This window comes from Nicotiana attenuata, unplaced genomic scaffold, assembly GCF_001879085.1.
Source record: "Nicotiana attenuata strain UT unplaced genomic scaffold, NIATTr2, whole genome shotgun sequence".
NCBI lineage: Eukaryota > Viridiplantae > Streptophyta > Magnoliopsida > Solanales > Solanaceae > Nicotiana > Nicotiana attenuata.
The window spans coordinates 86,030-111,080 of NW_017671379.1; the positions used below are offsets into that span (position 1 = coordinate 86,030).

At 38.2% G+C, this 25,051-nt stretch overlaps 2 protein-coding genes and 1 long non-coding RNA gene across 3 annotated transcripts; 1 reads left to right on the forward strand and 2 right to left on the reverse strand.

Moving 5' to 3' along the window:
- Positions 1–4,686: 4,686 nt before the first annotated feature.
- On the reverse strand, positions 4,687–5,586 carry LOC109207913. Its single transcript, XM_019370913.1, has one exon. The coding sequence runs from the start codon at positions 5,584–5,586 to the stop codon at positions 4,687–4,689; it is 900 nt and encodes a 299-aa protein (XP_019226458.1).
- Positions 5,587–5,726: 140 nt separating this feature from the next.
- Positions 5,727–7,760, reverse strand: LOC109207914. The gene has a single exon (XM_019370915.1). It carries the CDS (start codon positions 7,758–7,760, stop codon positions 5,727–5,729), a length of 2,034 nt encoding a protein of 677 aa, XP_019226460.1.
- Positions 7,761–9,625: 1,865 nt separating this feature from the next.
- On the forward strand, positions 9,626–13,554 carry LOC109207919. The gene is made up of 3 exons (XR_002065074.1): positions 9,626–9,813; positions 12,451–12,493; positions 13,323–13,554. It is a non-coding gene; the product is annotated as an uncharacterized LOC109207919 (long non-coding RNA).
- The last annotated feature ends 11,497 nt before the right edge of the window (positions 13,555–25,051 follow it).

Sequence of the window (25,051 nt, forward strand, 5' to 3'; positions counted from 1 at the left end):
ATCACATCTTGTATCACGTGTATAAAAATTAGATTTCAAATAAAATAAAGAAAATCAAAAGTACAACATGAATTTTTTGGTTCAATTCTCTTTGAACACTTAAATTTGGCATTGTTTGTTTTTATATTTTTCCTGCTTTGATTAATTCGTTTTTCTACTTTGATTAACTTCGTTTTTTTTATTAGATCTTATTTCAAATAAAAGAAATAAAATCAATTAAAACTAAATATCCACCTAAAAACCATTTACTCAAAAGCATATAAATTTATTTATAAGAATATATATAATAGAATTACTATTTGAGAAATTCAACCAAATTATCTGCTATAGTACAATATAGTGAGAATAATCCTATAAGAATTGTAAAGTTTCTAGCAACGGTTAATACAGTTCTAAAATTAGTATAAAATAATTTCCTTTTTTTATATTATCCTAAAATTAAAAGAACTAAAGTAAAATATTAATAGAAAACTCTAAGAGCCTGTTTGGAAAGCCACCTTGGAATTGGATTTGGGTGTAATTGAGTGTAATTACATAGTTTGGCATGTTTGTTTGGCCAAGTAATTACTTGGTCAGCATGGAATTAGGGGTAATTGGAGGGGTGTAATTACACTCTCCAATTCTCAAGGGGGTGGTGAGAATTGGTGGTAATTACACTATGTAATTACAAGGTTGCTTTTTAGTTTCTTTCTTTTTGTTTTTATTTTAATTTATTTTCTTCATAACTTTTTATTTTTATTATTTTTATTTTTTTAATTTTATTTTTACTTTTTAATTTCTTTTGAAATTTTAAAATATATTTTCTTTGTACGTTATTTATCTTTTATTTCTCTATCTTTACTTCTTGTGATTCCATGTAATTGCTTATATTTTATTTTTTATTTATTTTATTATTCTATTTTTTGAAACTACACCTCCTAATATTAGAAATAATGAGTCATTTATAAACTTGGCATATAATGAGTGATGCAATTAAAGTGGAACTTCGTTGTTAAATGTGGTTATAAACTTATCATGTTTCCTATCTTAAGTTGCAGTGAGACCTACTATTATTATGTTGGAATTTGACATAAGTTAAACTATTTTATTTTTTGAATTTTTGAAATTGTGTTATATTCATGGTTCCAATTTACTTATTTTGTAGTATTGACTCACATTGCATGTTGTTCATTTTTTAGTTAGAATTGGTAGATTAGTTTTGTCAAACATTTGAATAATGTTATGACACTATATTTATAAATATTAATTTATTTTATCAAACATGAATTCCATGATGTTCTTACAAAACGTATATTTTATTTAGTTTTTGTAAGTATCTAAACTAAATATTATTAATTTAAAATATATATAAATTATTTTAACAATATTAGTTATAAATATATGATTATTAATTAATGTATATTCATGAAAAATATACATCTTAAATACCAAATATATTATCATTTATACTTATAAAATCTTATAGGCATGTATTTATTATATTAAGTTTTAGTTTTGATAATTATTTAATTTAAAATTTAATCTAACTGTGTAATTACACTTGTGCAACCAAACAGTAAACTTTTAATTACACTATAATTACACTATGACAAACAAACATGCTATCGTAATTACACAACTATGTAATTACTAGGCTGTGTAATAACTACCCTATTAATTACACCAATTCCAATTACAAGGTGGCTTTCCAAACAGACTCTAATAGAAATTTAGCCCTTTTTACATGAAGCATTTTTAGAGCAAATTAATGAGTAAAATATTCAAATTAAATTGACTCTTTAGCGATATATAATATTAAAAGAAAATCTACTTTTTCTTTCCTCTTATTAAACTTTTGATTTTTCCTTTTTTGTGTTGGTAATTGGTCATTTTTCTTTATTGTCTCTCCGATCAGTAGATTTTTTTTTCTTTTGTTATATTCACGAAATAAATGTGAAATTAGAATTTCCAGATGTGATAGTAACCTAGAAGTATTGAATAGTGATATTGTGTGATGGACAATAATTTTATTTGGATTCTACCGTACATTCTCATTCAAACGGGATTTAGAAGCAAATATATGTGCTTTTTCTTTCATTATTCTACTTGAATAAATTATCATTGGTACGATATTTGTACGTCTGATTTATTTATATATAAATGTAATTTATTATTTCTCACGATATTTTATTTTTTCAACAAACTCACAACAAAAACAACAAAAACAAACCCAGTTTGATCTCAACAGGCGGGCTCTGGGGAGGGTAGAATGTACGTAGACCTTACCCCTACCTAATGCAGGTAGAGAGGCTGTTTCCAATAAACTCTCGACTCAGGAAGGACAAAAAGAAGAAGAGGAAAGCAAGAAAGGAAGAAAGAAGGAAGAGAAAAGAGAAGTGATGAGATAAAGGACAAGTAGTACCAAATAATAGCAACATAGAAATAAATTATTTTCTTGAAATTATTTGCGTTCTACCGGAAACGATCGCGCGAAGCGCGGATTAATTTACTAGTTACCCATATAATTCGATTTCGTACCGGAAAGATCATATATTATGGAATAATATGCTCCGTAATAAAAGAAATTTTATATTCAGAATTCGGGTCGGCGGTGAATTGTCGATGGAGGGAGTCTTGTGTGGGGCCCTTTCACCCAATCCCCATGCAACTCATCTCTATCCACTTGTGAACTTATATTTGGACGTTTTCCCAAATGGTCTCTGCAACTCGTTTTCTAAAAGAAAATATTACTACTATTATAGTAGTATTAATTCGCTGTTTTCACAAAACAAATGAGCATATAATAGGTGATTTTTTCAATAAATTGTAACATGATATAAATAATGAGTGAGAGTAGATTTTTCTCTGAGTTTTTTTCACTTCACATAAAAACGATAGTGGTTAAAAGGTCATAATCCAAATAATATGTACAAATTTTAAGGGCAACTGTTAGCAGCCATGGATGAAGGATCTGAAGTTTAGGTAGAGAATGAATTCAATCAGTAGAGAAGAGAAGAGAAGAGAGGAAGCACTGTTCCATTGAAATGAATTGAGAAAAAATAACTGCTCTACCCTTTCAGCTAAGACAAGAGACTATTTATACTATTTCTAATTACTTACTAACTACTTCACTAACTAACTAACCAACAGAGTTGGTATTTACAATAATGATTAACCATAGTTAATTATCAGCTTGTCTAATTAACCCTTCAACACTCCCCCTCAAGCTGATGGTTGATACACATTCTTCAGCCCAAAGTTGCTTAACAGATGCTCATGTTGAGCCTTTCCAAGGCTCTTAGTTAGTAAGTCTGCCAACTGATCTTCAGTATGCACATATTCAGTTTTCAGCATTCCCTCACACAGCTTTTCTCTTACGAAATGACAATCAATGTCAATATGCTTTGTTCTCTCATGAAATATTGGATTTGCAGCAATTTGGATTGCTGCTTTGCTGTCACATACTAGCTTCACTGGTAAACAGACTTTAACTCCCATTTCTGCATACAAACCCAACAGCCAAGTAACTTCTGCTGCACAAGAAGCCATACTTCTGAACTCTGCTTCAGCTGAGCTTCTGGAGACTGTGCTTTGCTTCTTGGACTTCCAAGATACTAAAGCATTTCCAAACTTCACAAGATACCCAGTTACTGATCTTCTTGTCTCCACACAGGCTCCCCAATCAGAGTCACAGTAGGCAGTTAGACACTTTGTGTCTTCTGCAGGCATAAACAGCCCAATGCCAGGTGCTTGCTTTATGTACCTTACCACTCTTGATGCAGCCTCCATATGGGAAATCCTAGGACAATGCATGAACTGACTTAGGACTTGTACTGCAAAGGCAATGTCAGGTTTGGTCATAGTTAGGTAGAGTAATTTCCCAACTAGTCTTTGATAAACACCAGGATCTCTTACTACTTCATCAACAGTAGCATCTTCTTTCCTGAAAGATAGATCATATGCTACAGTAGTCAGTTTCTGATTGAGTTCCATAGGTGTGTTAACTGGTTTTGCTCCACTCAGACCTGTAGTAGAGATCAACTCTAGAGCATATTTTCTCTGACTCATTTGGATCCCCTTGCTGGACCTTGCAAATTCAATGCCTAGAAAGAACTTCAGTTCTCCCAGGTCTTTCATTTTGAACCTGCTTTGAAGATCTAACCTTGTGTCATATAGCAGCTTGTGATTACTACCAGTAACTAAGAGATCATCTACATATACCAGTATGATCACAATATCATTCCCAACTCTCCTGACAAGTAGTGAGTAATCATAGTGACTTTGCTGAAATCCCATATGTGCAAGCTCTTCTGTAAGTTTGAGATTCCACTGCCTGGGAGCTTGCTTGAGACCATACAAGGATTTTTGAAGTTTGCAGACCTTCTGAGACTCCCCCTGTCTAGCAAACCCTTCAGGCAACACCATATAGACCTCTTCCTCTAAGACACCATTAAGAAAGGCATTATGAACATCCATCTGGTAGATGTACCATTGTTTGGATGCAGCAACAGCAATAACAGATCTCACAGTGACCATCTTGGCCACTGGTGAGGAAGTCTCTCCATAGTCTAGGTCCTCCTTTTGACTGTACCCCTTAGCTACTAGTCGAGCCTTGTACCTCTCAACCTCACCTGTGGACTTATACTTGATCCTGAATACCCACTTACAACCAACAAGGACCTTTCCAGGGGGCAGATCAACAACACTCTAGGTGTTATTTGCTTCTAGAGCTTGTAACTCAAGCTTCATAGCTTCTATCCACTTGGGGTCAGAAGCAGCCTCCTTGAAATTAGATGGTTCTGTGACTGCTGAATAGGCTGAGACTGCCTGCTTGTATGAGAGGGAGAGATTGTTGTAATCAACATGTGCAGAGATAGGAAAGGTGCATTTAGAGCCTTTAGCTTGAGTGACAAAGTCCTGTAGCCAAATAGGAGGCTTGCTTGGCCTAGAGGACCTTCTACAGCCCTGAAAGGGTTCAGCACTAACATCATCAGGAGCAATAATTGCAGGAGGAGATGAAGGAGCATCAAGACCAGCAGTTTGCTCAAGAGCAACATTTTGCTCAAAAACATGAATATTCTCCTCCAGATCAGAATTTTGAGGCAGGTCAACATCTGAGAGATGATTGACTTCTGAAAGCAAGGAAGGTGATGAGCAAGAAGCTGGTGCTGCAGTATCTGCTGTAGAGTTTTCATGAACAATTGGAGAGAGCAGATCCAACATAGGGAATACAGGATTGCCATATGACTTCACATGTTTGAAGGGAAAGACATCTTCCTTGAATATGACATTTCTGCTTACCAGAAATGTTTTGGAGTGTAGTTCATATAGAAGGTAGCCCTTTTGTGTTGAAAAATACTCCATGAGTACAGCAGGAACAGCTTTAGGGGAGAATTTGTCTGTTATTCTGGGAGTGGCAGCATAACATAGGCATCCAAAAATTCTCAAGTGATACAAAGAAGGAGAATGCAAATAAAGCATCTCAAAAGGGTACTTGTAGTCAATCACTTTGGAAGGAAGCCTATTCAGTATATAGACAGCTGTAGTAACACATTCACCCCAAAACTTTAAGGGAACAGAGGCCTGAAATCTGAGTGCTCTTGCCATGTTGAGAATAGTTCTATGCTTCCTTTCTACCACCCCATTTTGTTGGGGTGTATACACACATGAGCTTTCATGAACTATACCAAGACTAGACACCAAATTTTTAAAATCAGTGCTGAAAAACTCACTTCCACTGTCAGTCCTCAAGACTTTAACTGTGATAGAAATGCATTTTGAACTTGAGCAAGAAAGTTCTTTAGAACAACATATGCTTCAGACTTAGAGGTTAAGAGAGATATCCAAGTATATCTACTGTAGTCATCTACTATAGTAACAAAGAATCTTTTTCCATCATGAGTAGGACATCTGTATGGTCCCCAAATGTCACAATGCACCAATTCAAACATAGATTTAGTTGCAGTACTACTAAGCTGAAAAGGAAGTTTACTTTGTTTGGCTAATGGGAATACAGTACAATGTTGACTGTCATTGGTAGTCAACTTATTTAACTTGTCTACTCTTCTTATTACATCTAGAGGAGCATGTCCTAATCTCCTGTGCCATAAGCAACTTGAGCCTGCAAGAGAAGGGGCAGTAGCATGAGCAGTAACTGCAGATGCACTTTTAGTTGTCATTTGAGCTAAAAACTGTTCTGAGACACCTCCTTTAAGCACATAAAGTCCATGTTCCTCTCTACCAATCCCCTTCACCTGAACACTGTAAAGATCCTGAAAAATACAGAAATCAGGAAAGAAGCCTACCATACACATTAGTTCCTTGGTGAGTTGTGAAACTGAGAGTAAGTTGAACTTAAAATCTGGAATGTAGAGAACATTAGAGATCTTCTGATTATTCAACACAAATGTACTTCCTGTGTGTGAGATTTGCACTGCATTACCATTAGGGAGATGAACTATATTTTTCTCTGTTGTAGGGAGTAATGTATGTGTTTGCAGTAGCTCAAGTCTAGATGTCATGTGATTTGAGGCTCCAGTATCAATTATCCAATCACTATTGATACACTGAGACACAAAAGCATTCACATGAGTTAGAATACCTGCAGCAGCTACTTTGCTAGATGAGCCAGAGCCTTCTGTACTTCCTTTGGACAGCATTTGGACAATCTGCTGGTACTGCTCTTGAGTGAAAAATGGTTGTGTCTGTGTCATTTGTGGTGTTGTAGAATTATGTGGAGTAACTCCCTTTTGATAATAAGGTCCAGTGTTCAGTTGTTTTTCGCAGCTAATATGATCTTCATCTGCTGCAAAGCTTGAATTTCCTGCAAAGTTAGCATAAAGTCCAGGTGCATTCCCTTTCCTTTTAGACTTAAATTCAGGTGGATAGCCTATTAGTTTGAAGCAATTTTCTTTGGTGTGTCCTTTATAATGACAGTAGTCACACTGTACATTATTCTTTCTTTGTATATAACCTCTATTGGTAACATTTGGACTCTTGTTTCCATATAGAGCAGTGCCCTCTAAGCCTTCTGCAAGCTGTGTAACCTGGGCCATGCTTGCTAGATTTCTTTGACTATCCTGATCAACAAGAAGTGAATAAGCCTTGTTGATAGTGGGCACTGGAGTCATCATCATAATTTGACTCCTGGATTGTGCATAAGAGTCATTCAAACCAGTGAAAAACTGCAACAGTCTTTGGGCTTCAAAGTGTTGAGCATATAGCTTTGACTCAGGACATGGACATCCCGGGCAAGGCATTAGAGCATCAAACTCTTCCCACAGATCTCTCAACTTTGAGAAATAATCTGCTACAGTCATAGTTCCTTGAGTCAAATTATGCATTTCTCTGTGAAGAAACAGTACTCTAGAACCATTTACTTTGTCAAACCTTTCTTTTAGATCTTCCCACACCTTATGAGCACTAGATGCATAAAGCACACTACTCAACAAACCAGGTCTTACAGCATTCATTATCCATGACAACACAACAGTATTAACCTTTTCCCACAAATCATGAAGTTCTGGTTCGAATTTAGACTTAGGAAACCTTCCATTAACAAAACCTAACTTGCTTTTACCTAACAAACCAATCCTCATAGCACGACTCCACAAGGCATAGTTATCAGATCCAATCAATTGAATAGAGACTAGAGAACTACCTGGCGTGTCAGTTGGTTGTAGGTACAATGGGTGATTATGATCGATAGAAGGAAATGACGAACCAGAGGCGGCAGTTGAAGTGCGAGCTGTAGTGTTGTCTTCTTCAGTCCCAATCGCCATTGTAGACTTCACTTTGAGTGTAGAAACTTCGAACCCTAGCTTCGATTTTATGATTACTCTAAGACAATTCTGCTTTTGCAGAAATTGAAGTAACCTAGAAGCTGAGCGTAGAAATCAGAGGAGAGAGCTAATGCAATGACAGTTCAGATCATTTCCAATGGCTCTGATACCATGTTAGCAGCCATGGATGAAGGATCTGAAGTTTAGGTAGAGAATGAATTCAATCAGTAGAGAAGAGAAGAAAGGAAGCACTGTTCCATTGAAATGAATTGAGAAAAAATAACTGCTCTACCCTTTCAGCTAAGACAAGAGACTATTTATACTATTTCTAATTACTTACTAACTACTTCACTAACTAACTAACCAACAGAGTTGGTATTTACAATAATGATTAACCATAGTTAATTATCAGATTGTCTAATTAACCCTTCAACAGCAACAATCACTTTTAGTCCGCAGACAAAACTATTTATATTCAGTTGCCACAAAATTGTATAGACACAAAATATACATCTTTTAAGATATTATTTTTTAGAGCGGTTATACAGTGTCATATTTCCAAATTTTAACAAACAGATTTATTATCACTATGTAACATAATGAGAACCCTGGCTTTTATTTGAGCCGAAGAGTTTTATTTATATATATAGTGCAGGAGTGTAAAAAAATGAATACTTTATGAGTTTTGATTTATGTGGCATAATTTAACTGGGCATGGAGTTTAATTTTTATTTTTTTTAAAATTATAATCTTAAATATATCATTAGATTTTTTTGGCTCTAAAAGATATGTCATTATCGATAAACTAAGAATTTTAAACTAAAATTATTTTTAAATATACAATAAAAAAATTCCTTTGAAAAATGTACTTACTTGAAAATAATAGTGCCAGATGAAACACAACCGAGGGAGTAAAAAAACAAATTTAAATATAAAACTACTCGGTATTTAAAAAAAAATAGAGTTAAATATAAAATTTAGAGTCCCATTTAGATGACGTATAAAATCTGGTTTCACTAAATATAAAACCTCCGCCACTCAACTCGGTTGCTGTCTCTCTCTATAATTACGCTTCTCTTGGCGCCTTGAACTCAGCACACTTTTGACAGTTAGTTATCAGATCTGTAGTTTTAGTGTAGGACTCGAACCTCATCTCATGAACTAAGATTCGTAAAACCCTAAGGAAAATAATGGTGTACACACTCTCTGGTGTTCGTTTTCCTACTGTTTCATCGCTTCACAAATCCCCTGCTTTCACTTTCAATGTTGATCAGAGGAATCCTAACATTTCTGTCTTCTTGAAAAAGCACTCTGTTTCGCGTACTACCCTGTCCCCTTTTCTGTGTGTGTGTTTGTGTTTGTGTATTCTTTGGTTTGTTGTAATTGGGTATTCTCTATAGTTAGTACTAAAGTATATTCTCTCAAAAAGTAAAAATGTAAGAATGATCAGTGGTTATACTTCTTTTCCCTCTTTTGTGTGATCGAATATTTTTGAATTTTGTTTTTTTAGTTGATTTGTTGATTGAATAGTGAAAGTTGAGGTTTTGTCTAGAAAATGGGGCTTCTAAGCTACTAAGTGATGTCATTGTTGTTCTACTTTTTGTAGACTCCACTATAGAAATTTCTTGATTTACCATGAGAATATTGTCACTCTGAAGAATGAGATCCTTTTAACATTAGTTTAAGCTAGATGGGACTGTTTGATTCCGAGAGACTAAACATGTAGTTGAAATAGTTTGGTAAATTTGTGCTTGGAGAAAAAACTTTTTTATTGCTTCTGCAGCATCACTTCTAGTCACACAAATCTTTGCTCTCTTCAACCTTGATTAATTGACATTTAAGTAGCATAGTGGAGATATAACACTAATCTGATATATATATGTAGGGAAGATCTTTGCTGAAAAGTCTTCTTACGAGCCCGAATCCCGATCTTCTACAGTTGCAGCATCAGGGAAAGTCCTTGTTCCTGGCAGCCAGAGTGGTAGCTCCTCATCCTCAACTGAACAATTGGATGTTGCTGATACAGTTCCAGAAAATTCCCCGGTATGTTACGGTATGTTACATTAATCTTCAACCGCATGAAAGGAGAGTTCTTATTATTTATCTCTTTTTTTTAGGGGGGGGGGGGGGAGGTGGCAGATTTTCTTGCGGAAAATACTTCTAAATATATATCGTCCTGGGTCTGCGTAAGTGAAATTGTTATTGCATTTTGTTCCCATAAGAACAGTGTCGTAAAAAGTGTTACCAGTCTTCTCTATATTTCCGTATTCTAGATGCCTGATGCATGGCTTCTAGCTACAGTTGATGTATCGTTGCTAACTCATGCGAACAAATTTGTGTGCACTCTTAGTTCAGAGGGAGGCATGAGTATGCTTTGGTGCCCTTAGGTTCTCCCAGTACATAATAGTAGAAAGTTATCTACCCCTATTACCTGCAAATTTGAGGTGTTAGGCATCATATAAGCAAAGAGTGCCTATAGAACCATGATAAGTAATATACAGTAGCTCATCCTATCACACTTAAAGCCCTTTGTACAATCAGTTTGGGATTTTGTAGAGAGATCCTTTCCATAATATTGGAATGCCTAAGGCTTATTGAACAGTCTTGTTTAGATAATTGCAACAGACACATGCTTATCTCAGTTTATGGAAAAAAACTTTTTGGATCCAAAATCTCTATTCCAATAGGTGACCTATTTTGTCTCACACAAGTAGCAATTGAGGAAGCTAACTTTGAACAAGATAAAGACACAAAAGGAGAGACTGTTTTCTTTTGAGTGTGATAATCTTGAAGACTTGTGATAAAAGAGTAGTAAGTGTATGTTATTCTCTATGATATTGATATTATTTTCTCTTTAGTCATGGTTTTTTCCTTGTCTGAGAATCGGAAGTTTCAATGTCTACCATTATTTCCCTTTATTTTACTGTGGGTGTCTTTTGTCTCAACAAATGGCATCAAAACACTCGGTTGTATTATCCCTATCGGTATATTGCATGTCCCTGCCAGTGGTACTAGGACTAGGCAATAGTTTGGTTCCGTGTAAGCATGGGCAGCATTCACAGGTATAATACAAATTATCCTCATAATACTATTCATACATACGAGTTTTATATGTAGAGGCACTGTTTACATTCCATACATGAGCTGATGAGCACTATCCACAGTAAATGTCCTAAAATTGATAGAAGGTAATTAGACCCGTCATACTTGTACGACCAGCATAGATGTCTTTTGGACAAGGGAGCACTATTCGACGAATACTAGTGCAGGGCGTGCGTAGCTGCACCGCATCATTAGAGGAGGACGTGAAACTAGTTTTGTCGTGGGAATTACCATTTGGTATCAGGAGAAATGCATTTTACTATAAAGTGGGGACTAAGGCATCGTGTAGCAGAGGATATTGAATATAGAGCACCATTCATGGGAAGCTCAAGTAAAATGGAAAGGCACAGTTTTAAAGTGCCAAGACACAACTTCTGAGGAGGTTTGTTTGTGGAGGAGCGACTTCCAGAAGACAATAGAGAATGCCACTGGAGCTTGCCTAAAAACACAGCTCTGGAGAAGCTTGGGCGGGAATGTTCAACTTGTTTAACGCAATTGGAGAGAATTTTATCGATGGAAAAAAATCTTGCTTACATCCTCTCTGTAACTACATAGGATGAGATCTCATTGCGTTTTTGGTCATTAAAGCTCTTGGGTGGGAATGTTCGACTTGTAATCTCATTGCTAGTTGCTAGATAAACATAGAAAATGTGGCGGTGTAGCCTAAAGACTTTTTTTCCTATGCTGTCCACTTTTAGGTTTTCAGAGTACAAAAAATGACGGAGGCAATTGACAAGTGAGGGTTGTTTGGAAGCTTTTTCTCGTGGTTACGAATTCTTTCTGAAGGTATTCGAGACCGACCTTATGCAAAACCTTGTCAGTTTCATGCCATAATGTTATTCGTTGACGCCAACTTGGTACTTCTTTGGCCCACACTCAAACGTAAAGCGGAGTGAAAAGGTAATATAGGTTGTAATATCTGCAGATAAAAGAAAGAGAAACAGATTACATTTTGTATTTGGAGACTCCATTCAGAAAATCAAAATGAACTGTTTAGTACTTTTTCTTTTTTGGTGTAAAGAATGCCCTGTAAATGATAGTGACTCCATACTTGATATCATAGAATCCTTGTAAGTTTTTGTAGTGGGGGATTCTTTTACTTTTTGGGGATGTAGCTTTTAGCAGCACAAACTTTGTGCTGATCTATATTTATAAAATGTTATCATTCTCAAAAAATTTTGGAGACATGTAATAGCAGCGGTTAATTCTTGAAATGCTCAGCCCTTTACTAAAAATAGCTATCATCTAGTTTCTAGCAATCTAGGCATGGTATATATTGGAATTTGAAGTATTTATCTCAGACAACAGGAGTGATTCCCGGAAAGTGACCTTCCGAAGCTAATATTTACGAGAAGGAACTGTCTGGAGCTCGTGTTACAGCTAATTGTTTTGAAGAGAATCTATGTACTTCATCCCTTTATGGTAGATCGTTTTACTTTCTGATTTTTTTTCCTTGGAATATATGTATATTATATCAGATTTGTAAGCCTAACCTTACAGTAGGTGCTCCTTCTTCCCTTTTGTAAATTTGCTCTACTGAGAGGGGCTGAAGTGCCAGTCACTAATTGCCTGTGAGCTTTGTTGCCAGTGCTACAGGTATCAATTATCGGGAGTGGGCTCCTGGTGCCAAGGTCAGTATTTCCTTTCTTGTTTTGTTTTAGATTCTCTATGATTAAAAGGACCACAAAATTGATAACCACTTCTTTTTTAAAGTAAAAGGTGAGAGAAACTAAGAGAAAGTAGAAAGGAGAAGATTTATGTTTTAATTCTCAAGAAAGCTGTTTAAGGATTTCTGACCTAAATATGTTTCTTTTCTGATAGTTTAGAATATTGTAATTGCTCCACAGTTTCTGTCATTTGCACATATTATGATCTTCACCCTGGATGGACTACTGACCTAAAAATGAGGATAAGATTCATTTGGCTTAAGTTATTAAAGTTAGGCTTTGTTACTTGATAGCATTACTCGCTAGCTCTGCAAGCTTGATCTGGGCCTCGACTTGGTGAACCATTGACTTAGTTTGTAAGACTTATTCTGGTCCAATGTGATGGTCACTTTGAGGATGGTGTGAGAATGGACATATATTAAGTCATCTTTTCAGAATAAAGATCAAGAACTGAGAAACTATTTTAAGATACTCCGGGTTGCAAACTTATGTATCCCAAAATAATTAGTGAATCATCTTTCTTCTGCCACTTGCAAGTAAAAGATCTTTTTGGCATGTAAGAATTAGCTCCTAGGATTCCAAGAACTACACCGACTCAAGATCAGCCAACTAAGTACAAATTTGTCTTGAGGAACACAATCATGATATTTTGACCTGGCTTGTCTTATGCCAGTATAGGTACCCATAACAGCAAATCAAGTATTTCTCTTTTGGTTAGGGGGTGCTTTTATCAGAATAAAATATTGTTTCTTGAGTTTAACTAAGTCTGATGAGTTCAGTACGCTGATTTTAGATCGAGGAGCCTTCTAAAAGAAAGGAGAATCCCTTCGGCAACACATAATTGATGGATGTATGGCAGAACATTTTTCTGCCAAAGCTGCAAATTCTGACGTTTTGTGTAAACTGTTTCCTTCATCAAATCCAACTGAAGGTATAAAAGTCAGTATCACAACAGTATGTGAGGAATGTAACCACCTTAAATACCTCTCTAATCTTCTTCAAGGCTCCATATTTATATATATACATACATCTCTTTTTCTTTTCTTTTTCTTCTTTTATCTTGCAAATATGTATATTTTTTTCTTTTTATTTATTTTGCTTTTGGAGCTTGAATAGTTTCATACCTTGAGGTATACTTTCCATCACTCACTGTACAACCTTGCCAATTTTTGGCTTGACACCACACCCCCAACTTAGGCTTTTAGCCTCATTCTCAATGTTCAAGGAGGGATAAGTTCAAAAGAGGGAATTATTTTACAAAAGGGGAAAGGTTTGTAACGAGGTGGCCAAAGAAAAGGTTAAAGGCTCAAGTGGGGTAACTAGTGATAATATCTATACAATGGGTAGCTTGAAAGGGTAACTGGTTTTCCAAAATCACAATGACTGCCTAAGGTCATTTCTCCAACCAAATGTAATTATCATTAGCAGCAAAAGACCAACCGGGCAAGTTCTAGATGGTAGAAGTAAACACAAGAATTATTTATACAAAGACTCACACACATGGCACATGAACTGTTTGACTCAACATAGTTTTAGCCCTTGAGTCAACACTTGGCAACTCGAAGCTTTCATCATATTTACATGTATAACTCTAGGTAAACATAGAGTCAAAGAGCGAGCCTCAAGTTCACACAGTTGATTTCCTTTTTTATATTAATGGAAGGGTATGGGCTATTTACAGGAACACATGCTTGAAACTAGATAATTACACCAAACCGATCGAAATATTTGATTCTACTGCCATGGTTCTGCTATTACACCCTTAAAAAAGAACCTGGCGAAGAAAAACCAAGGGGGATTCATTGCTAATTACTAAAGATGAACATGCAACTATCTACTTATTTTTGGTTTTTTTTACATACAAAGATAACCTATGTACGAAAACCACACAACACAAGTATATACAGAATCATAACACAAGTTTGCTGATATAACACAAAAACATGTACAAGAGTTTAATTCACAAAAAAAAAGTTTGTACAAGGCTATCCCACTCCCAACTGAAAAACATGCATTGTCCCCAATGCATAAGAATGTAAAACAGAGTTTAGGGGCTCCCTGAGGTGCACTAAGCTCTATGGGAGTCGGAAGCCGGCTGAATGATGGTGAGGTCACCCTCTGATGGTGAAGCTGGGACCGAGGAGATCTCGATATGAGGAGTGACCTCCACTGATGGAGGAGGGATCTCCAACTCGCTCGAAACTGGAGCTAGGGCTGTGAGCTGCTAGCCTCGCCTACTGATAGCTGAGTGTTCGATGGATTTGCTTGGGCGACCATGTCTGCTAGCGAATGTTCGATTGCCTTCTGAACAACTGCTTTTTCCTCCTCTTCAACTGTAGGGGCAACAATCTGATTACCTTTCTCCTGAGGACCCTCATCCTCCTCGGACCATGACTCCTTATTAGTCTCTCCCTCACCTGCCTCCCTACCTACTAACTCTGCAGAGTGTCCGGAATTTTCCTCAGAAGGGATGTCTATGTGCAGGTGCAGCTGGAGTTTGGGAAGCCCCGACAGTTTGAGGTGCAGGAGCTGTCATCAAGGTGGAGAAGTCAAGATCCAATCCAGCCACTACTGTGTCCACTCCTTGCTTACATTCCTTGGGCATAAGAGAGGATAGATCGAACTCGAGAGTCTGCATTTTGTGGAGTTCAGTCTTCATTGTGGAAACATCATCACGGAGCATTGGTAAGTCGCCAACCTCACCCCGCTCTATCTTTTCAATCCGCACCTCGAGCTGCTTCAGGCGATCCCCATAAGATGTTTATTGCTGTTGGAGGGACGTCACTGAAGACTGGATAGGAGTCAATGTCGTCCTGATGAGGGTAGGGAGGTTCTTCAGAAGCTGGTCTACCTTAGCATTTGCATGTTGAGCTAAGAGACCAAGCCTCGAAACAGCTAGCAGTATGGCAGAAGGCTGAGCAATATTGGCTTGAGAGGTGGGCTGTGGAGGAGGCAACAATAGCCTGAGGAGAAACAAGAGTTTGGGAGTTTGAGGGCTTTGTATCAGCAGGAATCTGGGTCTGAACCTCTGGGGGAGCAGCAGCTACCGGTGGCACCGCGTCATTTATGCGCGTGATATCAATATCCTTCAGCGCTTTTCTCGCCCTGTCAATGTGTAGCATTAAAGGAACATCCACAACCTTACCGAGGGATGTGATCAGGCATGGGAATGGAAGTGACGTGGCTGTCTGTTTGGCCTGGATCCCTATCTCTCGAAAGATAAAGTCACCCACATCAATTTTTATCCCAGTCATAATGCATGCAATGGGAAGAGCCTTCTCAATGCTTATATCAGTTTCATTCCGGGACGGTATCAATCGAGAGGTGAAAAAAGCTGAGCCAGAATCTACCCTCTCGTGTGAGATCTTCCTTGAATATTTTGTGCAGAGGGTTAATCCAAGAAGGGGTCCCAGATCACGCCCAACTCTAGTCCTAAAAAGGATAAGCGGTCGCTGCAAATATAATTCGGTCTAAAAGTCCGGAGTCGAATCCCACAGAGAACTAAGGCTTAGCTGTATCTGTTTAATATCACCAAGAAGACAAGATTGAAAATAAATAAACAGCTGAAAACTAACTATGCTTGAATTGTAAACAATTAGAATAAAGGTATAAGGTAATGGTTTCCCCCGCTGTTGATTTCCTTGGTTGTACGTTTCTTATAGCGTTGACTTAGTTGCCTCTATCAATCATGAACTCTCCAGCTATCATAAATCTCTCTCAAGCAATTATGATAATTTACTAGATGCACTCTCTCAAGCTACGCTAGCTAGATTCGCATTACAGTTCACTTAGATCGCACCCGAGGTATCGTTATCTCTAATCCAACCTCTAAACCCTCGGTTATGACTCTCGCCTATACTCCGGGAGTGATGTTGTTCAAACAACTACCTAAATATGCACTCTCTCTCAAGCAGATACATAATAAATAGGAACGGCTAATTAAGGATCCTTTCAATTAACCACAATCAAAACATAGTTGAACAAATAGAGATTAAACTAATTCAAATCTATATTACTTATAACAACCAATTCATCCCCAACGGGTTTCACCAAAACCTTAGATTAGAAAAGTTAGCTACTCATGAAAATAACAAAAATTACAAACGAATTCATATTCAAAGGTAAAAGAACAAAGAAGAAGATTAAAGATTGATGCCCAATGATCCTCCTTGCCTCTTGCCCCCAAGGGTGTTGTCTAACCCTAAAGTAGTGTCTCTCCCTTCAAAGTAGTGTTTTAGGATGTATTTATATGACCTAGGGTTGATGAGGGGCGAAATTCTTCAATCCAACTTCGGATGGGAGAGCTGGAATCCGCGTCTGCCTTCGCGTCTAGACACGGACTTTGACGCGGATCCGCATTTGCCTTCGCGTCTAGACACGGACTTTGACGCGGATCCAGCTTTTTGAGATTCTTCCATTTCGCGAAGCGCTCCGTGCCTTTTCTTCGCTTCGCTGTTTTGTGCCTTAACTTTTCTCCTTTTTCGCGTTCGACTTCGTGCCACGCAAGAGAATAGACGAGCTCCCACTCCTTTAATTTCTTCTTTTTGTGTCGAATTGTCATCTTTTGATCATTTAGCATCCAAACTCGTTCCTACACATAGGAAACACATAATGAGTATATTTCACTTCGAAAATCATGTAATCTCCCACGACACACACAAAAATTAATATGCAAATATACTAAAAAATATGCATTTTTCATCATTTATCAACACCCCACACTTAAACTCTTGCTCGTCCTCGAGCAATCAATATGCACTTTTTTTTATAGACACGACCTTTTTAAACAATTCTCCTAACTCATCACACCAAGAGTATTTAAAATAGACTAAGCACAAAAGCATAACATCTTCACCTCAAGATTTGACTCATAAGTACCACGCATTATTCACAACTCACCCACTTAATCTAACATAGAGGTCACTGACATTACCTTTCCTTCATGAATCAAGTGCCCTCACACAATACGAGAGAGTAGTTCCACACAATAAAATTTAAGAACACTTAGGAACTCAAGATAGAAAGAATTCACTCACTCTCAGAAATAACATTCATATGCCATAAAAGATGCACCATAAGCTTGCCCGTAGTGTACTACTCCACTAATCGAGCTCATTCAATCTAGGATCAATTAGGACTTTATTTGGTTGTAATGTAGGCTACGGGACAGGTAGGATTCATTTAGATATAAGAGTGACTACACCTCCCTAAGCACTTTAATACATACATTTTAACATTTAAACCCCATACTTATGTCAAACCAAAATTCCACCTTCACATCAATGTAAATTACCCCATTCTTCTTTATGCACACTTACGTCAAGAGCCACCACTTATCAAGGAATTTGTTTTTCCACAACAATCCAACTATATTTTTTTTCAAATCAAGTGGCTCTTCCTTTTTCAAAACAGTGCACCTTTCTCCTTATTCAATTAGTTCCACTCAAAAGCCAAACCAGCCACCCCACACTTTAACTTTTACAAAGTTCATAACAATTCAAGTGCTCATGAGAGGTGAAAAGGTTCAAATAGATGGTTAATTCAAACAAATGGGTAAGGCTTGTAATGTGATTGCCAAAGAAAAAGGATTATAGGCTCAAAGAGGTTAACTACGATACATAACAATTAAGTGGGTAAAATATACATATCTGGCTCAACAAGAAAACGCCTATATCACTTCCAAGACTGAACAACACTACTATTTCGCTTTGCAAACACACGGGGCAAGTTCTAGGCATCAAATGCAATGCACAGAATATAACAAATCCTTACACACACATGGCACATAACTCACTCAGGATTGGTTTCATCAAGACACTCTAGTCAAAGCAGTTAAGCAAATATAAAATCATACAATTTAAGGTACTTATGCAAGAGTCAAAAACTGAGCCTAAGCGTCACAACCAAAGTACTCACTATTCTCAAGGCATAACCAAGTCAAGAGATATTGCTTCAATTCAAAACACAACATAATGGCTCCTACTCCCAATAAAAAAATTAACTACACCCGGTTCAAATAAAACCCTTGGAAAAGAATCGCGGCACAAAGAAAAATCAAGGGGGAATTATTACACTACCTACAAAGAAAATCTTTTTTTTGTTTTTTTTCTTTAGACTTAAATCCCTCAAGAAAATTGTCTAATAGATCTATCGTCGGGAAAAGTCCAATCTTTTTTTTAAAAAAAAATTATTATTTAATTAAACTAACACAACTACAATAGCATAGAAAGTCACCCAGACAATCTCCTCACCCCACACTTAACGTTGTGCATTGTCTCCAATGCACACCATAACTAATAAAAAGGGTAAAAGAGACTCCCTGGTAGGCCAAAGGCCGAAGCACTACAGCTCATGGGGTACTCAGACTTCCCCCCAGCTTGGTCCTTCGTGCGGGTACCTCACACTTAGTTCCAACCATTTGGTTTGCTGTTGCATCCTTCCAATACCTTTGCTTTCCATTCTCCTAAAAAATAAAAAAGTGAAACTACAAAAATAATACAATTACAAAAAATAAAAAAATAAAAGAAAGCAATAAAGCTGGGTTGCCTCCCAACAAGCGCTTGATTTAACGTCGCTGCATGACGCGAATCACTTTTTGCCTCCACCTCGAGCTTATGAATTGAACCCCAAATTTTGATTCAAGCTTATGATTATGGTCATGGGGCGGTGGAACGAATATAACAGGCCCAAGGAAATAATGTAGTATTCTGCATTCCTTGGCCTTTGTATGAGGTATGTAATCCTGACTGTCTGGCAAGAAGAATTCCAGAATATATGCACCTTGTTCCTCATTCCTTGACTCTTCAATTGGTTCGGATGACTCTATTTCCATATCATCATCCAAACATAATGTGGAAAAATGCTTGGAGTGTGGACCAATGCGCTCAAACACATGAACTTTAGGACTCTCAGCATCCTCAACATCAATGATACTAGAGTCAACAAAATTTATATCCTCAAAGTACTTGGCTGGCTCTAGTCTTACTTCTTCAACATTAACATCCTCAACAGCTGAATATTCGGGACTCAGATGTCCCGAAGACTGCTTTTCGTACTAGATATGGCCACTACGAGTTTCTGGTGATGTCTTTTGGCTTGACCAATAATCCAGAAGCGTTTATGGACTTGATGAACACGGTGTTCAGGCCTTATATTGATTCTTTTGTTATTGTCTTCATTGACGACATATTGATATACTCACGTAGCCTGGGGGAGCACGAGCAGCATTTGAGAGTAGTACTTCAGACCTTGCGAGAACAGAAGCTATATCCTATGTTCTCCAAGTGTGAGTTTTGGCTAGAGTCAGTAGCATTCTTGGGGCATACTGTATTAGGATAGGGTATTAAGGTGGATCCCAAGAAGATTGAGGTAGTTCAGAGTTGGCCGCATCCTACTTCAATGACTGAGATCAGGAGCTTCCTAGGGTTAGTTGGTTATTACTGCCGATTTGTGCAGGGCTTTTCATCTGTTGCATCACCTTTGACTAGATTGACCCAGAGGGGTGTTCCTTTCCATTGGTCCGATGATTGTGAGGCGATCTTTCAGAAGCTCAAGACAGTTTTGACTACGGCACCGGTTCTAGTGTTGCCTTCTGGTTCGGGGATGTATACGGTATATTGCAACGCTTCATGCATTGGCTTGGGATGTGTATTGATGCAGGAGGGGTGAGTTATTGAATATGCTTCACGTCAGCTAAAGATTTATGAGAAGAATTACCCTGTGCACGACCTAGAGTTAATAGCGATTGTTCATGCTCTTAAGATATGGAGGCATTGTCTGTATGGGGTGTCATGTGAGGTTTATACCGATTATCGCAGCTTGCAGTATTTGTTCAAGCAGAGGGATCTCAATTTGAGGCAGCGTAGATGGCTTGAGTTGCTAAAGGATTATGACATCACCATTCTTTATCATCCGAGCAAGGCAAACGTGGTCGTAGATGCCTTGAGTAGGAAAGCAGAGAGTACGGGTAGCTTGGCCTTCATACCAGCAGAGGAGAGGCCACTAGCTTTGGACATTTAGTCCTTGGCTAACAAACTTGTGAGGTTGGATATTTCAGATCCCGGCTGAGTCCTTGCATGTGTTGTTGCTCAGTCTTCACTATTGGGGGAGATCAAGGCTCGACGGTTTGATGATCCGCATTTTGGCAGTTCTCATAAAGATGGTGCTACAGGGTAGTGCCAAGGAGGTTTCTATTGGCGAGGATGGTGTTCTGCGACTCCAGGGTCGCCTATGTGTTCCTAATGTTGATGGCTTGAGGGAGAGGATTCTAGAGGAGGCACATAGTTCACAGTATTCCATTCATTCAGGTGCTATGAAGATGTATCGTGACCTGAGGCAACATTATTGGTGGCGGCGAATGAAGAAAGACATAGTTGAGTATGTGGCTAGGTGTTTGAATTGCCAGTACGTTAAGTATGAGCACAAGAGGCCAGGTGGCCTACTTCAACAGATGCCTATACCTGAGTGGAAGTGGGAGCGCATTATTATGGACTTCGTAGTTGGGTTGCTGCGGACATTGCAGAAGTATGATGGAGTTTGCGTCATTATTGACAGGTTAACCAAGTCGGCACACTTCATTCCGGTTATGACTACCTATACTTCAGAGAGGTTGGCTCAGATATATATTCGGGAGATAGTTTGGTTGCACGGTGTGCCTGTTTCCATCATATTAGATAGATGGCCTCAGTTTACTTCCCATTTTTGGAGAGCCGTGCAAAGTGAGTTGGGGACGCGGGTAGAGCTCAACACAACATTCCACCCGCAGACCGACGGGCAGTCAGAGCGGACAGTTCAGATTCCGAAGGACATGCTTAGAGCATGTGTGATTGACTTTGGAGGGCAGTGGGATCAGTTCTTGCCTTTGGCCGAATTTGCTTACAACAACATTTATCAGTCTAGCATCGAGATGGATCCATTTGAGGCTTTATATGGTCGGCAATGGCATTCTCTTATTGGGTGGTTTTAGCCTGGCGAGGCTAAGTTGTATGGTACATATTTGGTGAAAGATGCCTTGGAAAGGGTAAAGTTGATTCAGGAAAGATTTCGCACAGCTCAGTCCAGACAGAAGAGTTATGCGGATCAGAAGGCGCGTGACGTATCATTCATGGTTGGCGAGTAAGTTCTCTTGAAAGTCTCGCCGATGAAGGGTATTATGAGATTCAGGAAGAACGACAAGTTGAGCCCAAGGTTTATAGGCGCATTTGTTGAGGCGAGTTGGGGAGGTTGCTTATGAGCTTGCTTTACCTCCAAGCCTATCTGGAGTTCATCCAGTTTTTCACGTTTCTATGCTTTGGAGGTATACAGCTAGATGAGAGTTTGGGTTATGAGGCGGAGCTAGTTGCCATTGTTGATAGACAGGATCGCCAGTTGAGATCCAAGAGGATTTCTGTGGTAAAGGTTCAGTAGAGGGGCCAACCAGTCGAGGAGGCAACCGGGAGTCCGAGGAGGACATGCGGAGCAGATATCCCCATCTTTTCCCTATATCAGGTACTTTTCTATGTCCGTTCGAGGACGAACGTTTGTTTAAGAGGTGGAGAATGTAACGAACCGACTGGTCATTTTGCTTTCTAGAATCCCGTTCCCCTAAATAAGACTTCCCGTACTTGCTTTAACTGATTTATGACTGGCAGGGATGGTTGGTTCGGGATTTGGAAGAGTTTGGGTTGAAATCGGGACACTTGGTTCCTTAAGGTTGGCTTAAAAGGCCAAGTTTGACTTCGGTCAACATTTTTAGTGAACAGACCCGGACTCGTGTTTTGACGCTCTCGGAGGGTTCGTAGTAAAATATGAGTGTCACGATCCGGATTTTCCACCGTCGGGATCATCATGGCGCTTACTCTTGAAAGCTAGGCAAGCCAACCGATACAACTTTACCACACTTATTATTAACCAAAAAAGAAATAAATAATAGCTAAAACTAAACAGATATAAGGTGCGAAAGTGATATAACAGTTCAACAACTCCAATACATGACTATCCCAATGATCTGGTGTCACAATCCACGACAAAAAATCAAGCCTCAATTACCGCTTTACCTCTTGATTCCACTTCCAATGCGCTTGTATCTAGTCATAATTAACTTAATAACATCAATAAATGCTAGCGAACTCAATTCCCATGCTTAATTATAGATTTCCTAATATTTTCCCCTAAAAGTCAAAAATCGACCCCTGGCCCGCTTGGTCAAAGGCCTGCAACAGTTGAAGCATACCAGCAATATTTTTCCTAAGTCCAAAACACCCCATGGCCTATCCAAAACTCAACCGAGCCCTCGGGGCTCCAAACCAAAATGCACACAAGTCTAATAACATCATACGGACTTGCTCGTGCGATCAAATCGCCAAAATAACATCTTAAACAACGAATTTAACACCAAAACTCATGAAATTCTCAAGATAGTTCAAAATTTCTATTTTCTCAACCAAGGGTCCGAATTATGTCAAATCTCTTTCGTTTTTCACCAACTTTCACAGATAAGGTCTAAATACCATAACAGACCTGTACAGGGATCCGGAACCAAATACAGGCCCGATACCAACGAGATCACACCCTATTCCATTTTTAAAAATCCTTATATTTTTCAGCAAATAATTTTTTTCAAAAATTCATTTCTCGGGTTAGGGACCTCGGAATTCAATTCCGGGCAGACGCCCAAGTCCCATCCGTTTACCAAAAACATTGACCGAAGTCAACTTTAATTAATTTTAAAGGCAGAATTTAATATTCTTCTTAAATTTCACATGAAGGCTTTCCCGAAACTCGCCCGGACTCCACACGCAAATCGAGGAGAAGCAAAATAAAGTTTTCAAGGCCTCGGAACCTAGATTCGGATTCTAAAACAAAAGATGACCCTTTGGGTCATCATATTCTGCACCTCTAAAACAACCGTTCATCCTCGAACGGACATAGAAAAGTGCCTGAGTCGGTGAAAAGGATGGGATATCAGCTCCACATATCGGACTCGGACTCCCAGGTAGCTGCCTCAACATGTTGACCTCTCCACTGCACACGAACTGACGGATAACTATTCGATCTCAACTGTCGAACCTGCCAGTCTAAGATGGCTACCGGCTTCTCCTCATAGGTCAAATCCCCGTCCAACTGGATAGTGCTGAAATCTAACACGTGGATGTATCATCGTGATACTTCCGAAGCATGGACACATGAAACACTGGATGCACAACTGATAAACCCGGCGGTAACGCAAGTCTGTAAGCCACCTCTCCCACTCGATCAAGGATCTCAAAAAGCCCGATGAACCTAGGGCTTAGCTTGCCCTTCTTCCCAAATCTCATCACACCCTTCATGGGCGACACCCGAAGCAACACTCGCTCTCCGACCATGAATGCTATTGATACCCAATTTTTCCTCAAACTATTTTTAAATTGCATATATACCTTCAAAATCACTTTTCATAATAATTGGTATTTTTCCATAATTTTCATATTATTAAGTAATTCTTTTTAAATTTATTCAGTACTTTATATCCAATAATTATTCATAAATTACATTACAAGTAATCCCATTCTCCTTTCTTGTCTAGAAAGGGGAAGAGGAGCTCAAACAAGGTTCAAAGATCAAGTATTTTTTAGCTCAAAATATCATTTTTAATCCTATTAGGATTTAATTATTTCACAAATTAGCCAATTTGGCATTGTTTGGCTATAATTACAATAATTTTGCAATTATAGCCTAATTATATACTTTATGCTATTCTAATTCAATAATCAGTCTTTCATATTTTTAATATTAGTTAATTACCTTAATTTCACCTATTTATCTTTAATTTCATTTTATCTAATTATTAGCTATTTTTGTTAATTATTTATCTAATTTTAATTGGGTATTTAACAAATAGCCCCTTTAATTATGTTTAAATTCGGACCTCCAGCCCAATTCAAATTAAAACCCCAGCCCAATTTCCTATCTAACCCGCCCCGACCGAAAACCTCTTCTAATCGTGGCCGTTGATCTCTGAGATCAACGGTCCACGTTATCCCTTTCCTTTTTTTAATCCAACTACCCCCCAAACCCTACCCCATTCTCTCATTTGCACCGCCTCTGTATCCTCTCCTCTTCTCTTCTCTCTCAGACACACTCAAACCCTAGAGTGCCATCACTCAAAAATTCCCCAAACCCCTTCGATTCTTGACCAGATATGGGGCCATCTGGTGATTTACGGCCTTATCTGGCCTCATACCTCTATTGGTTGTTTGATTTTGCAGTTATCTGAAGAAATCTCGAGGGGGTTTGACCCAGAGTCGACCTAGACTCTTAGTTTTTGATGAACCTGGTTCGTGTTCATCTCTATGGTTGTTAGTAGTGTTATCTTTGTGCTTATGGTTTGAAACTCCGATTCTGGACTAGATTTTCATCACCTCATTCCATTTTTTTCAAGAACCCTAATCTCCTTCTACTTGAATCTGTTTAGACGCTTGTAGATCTGAAATGACTTTGAATTTATCTGGTAGTTTTCTGTAAAAATCTTCCGTTTTCCTTACTATTAATCGATTTCAATATTTT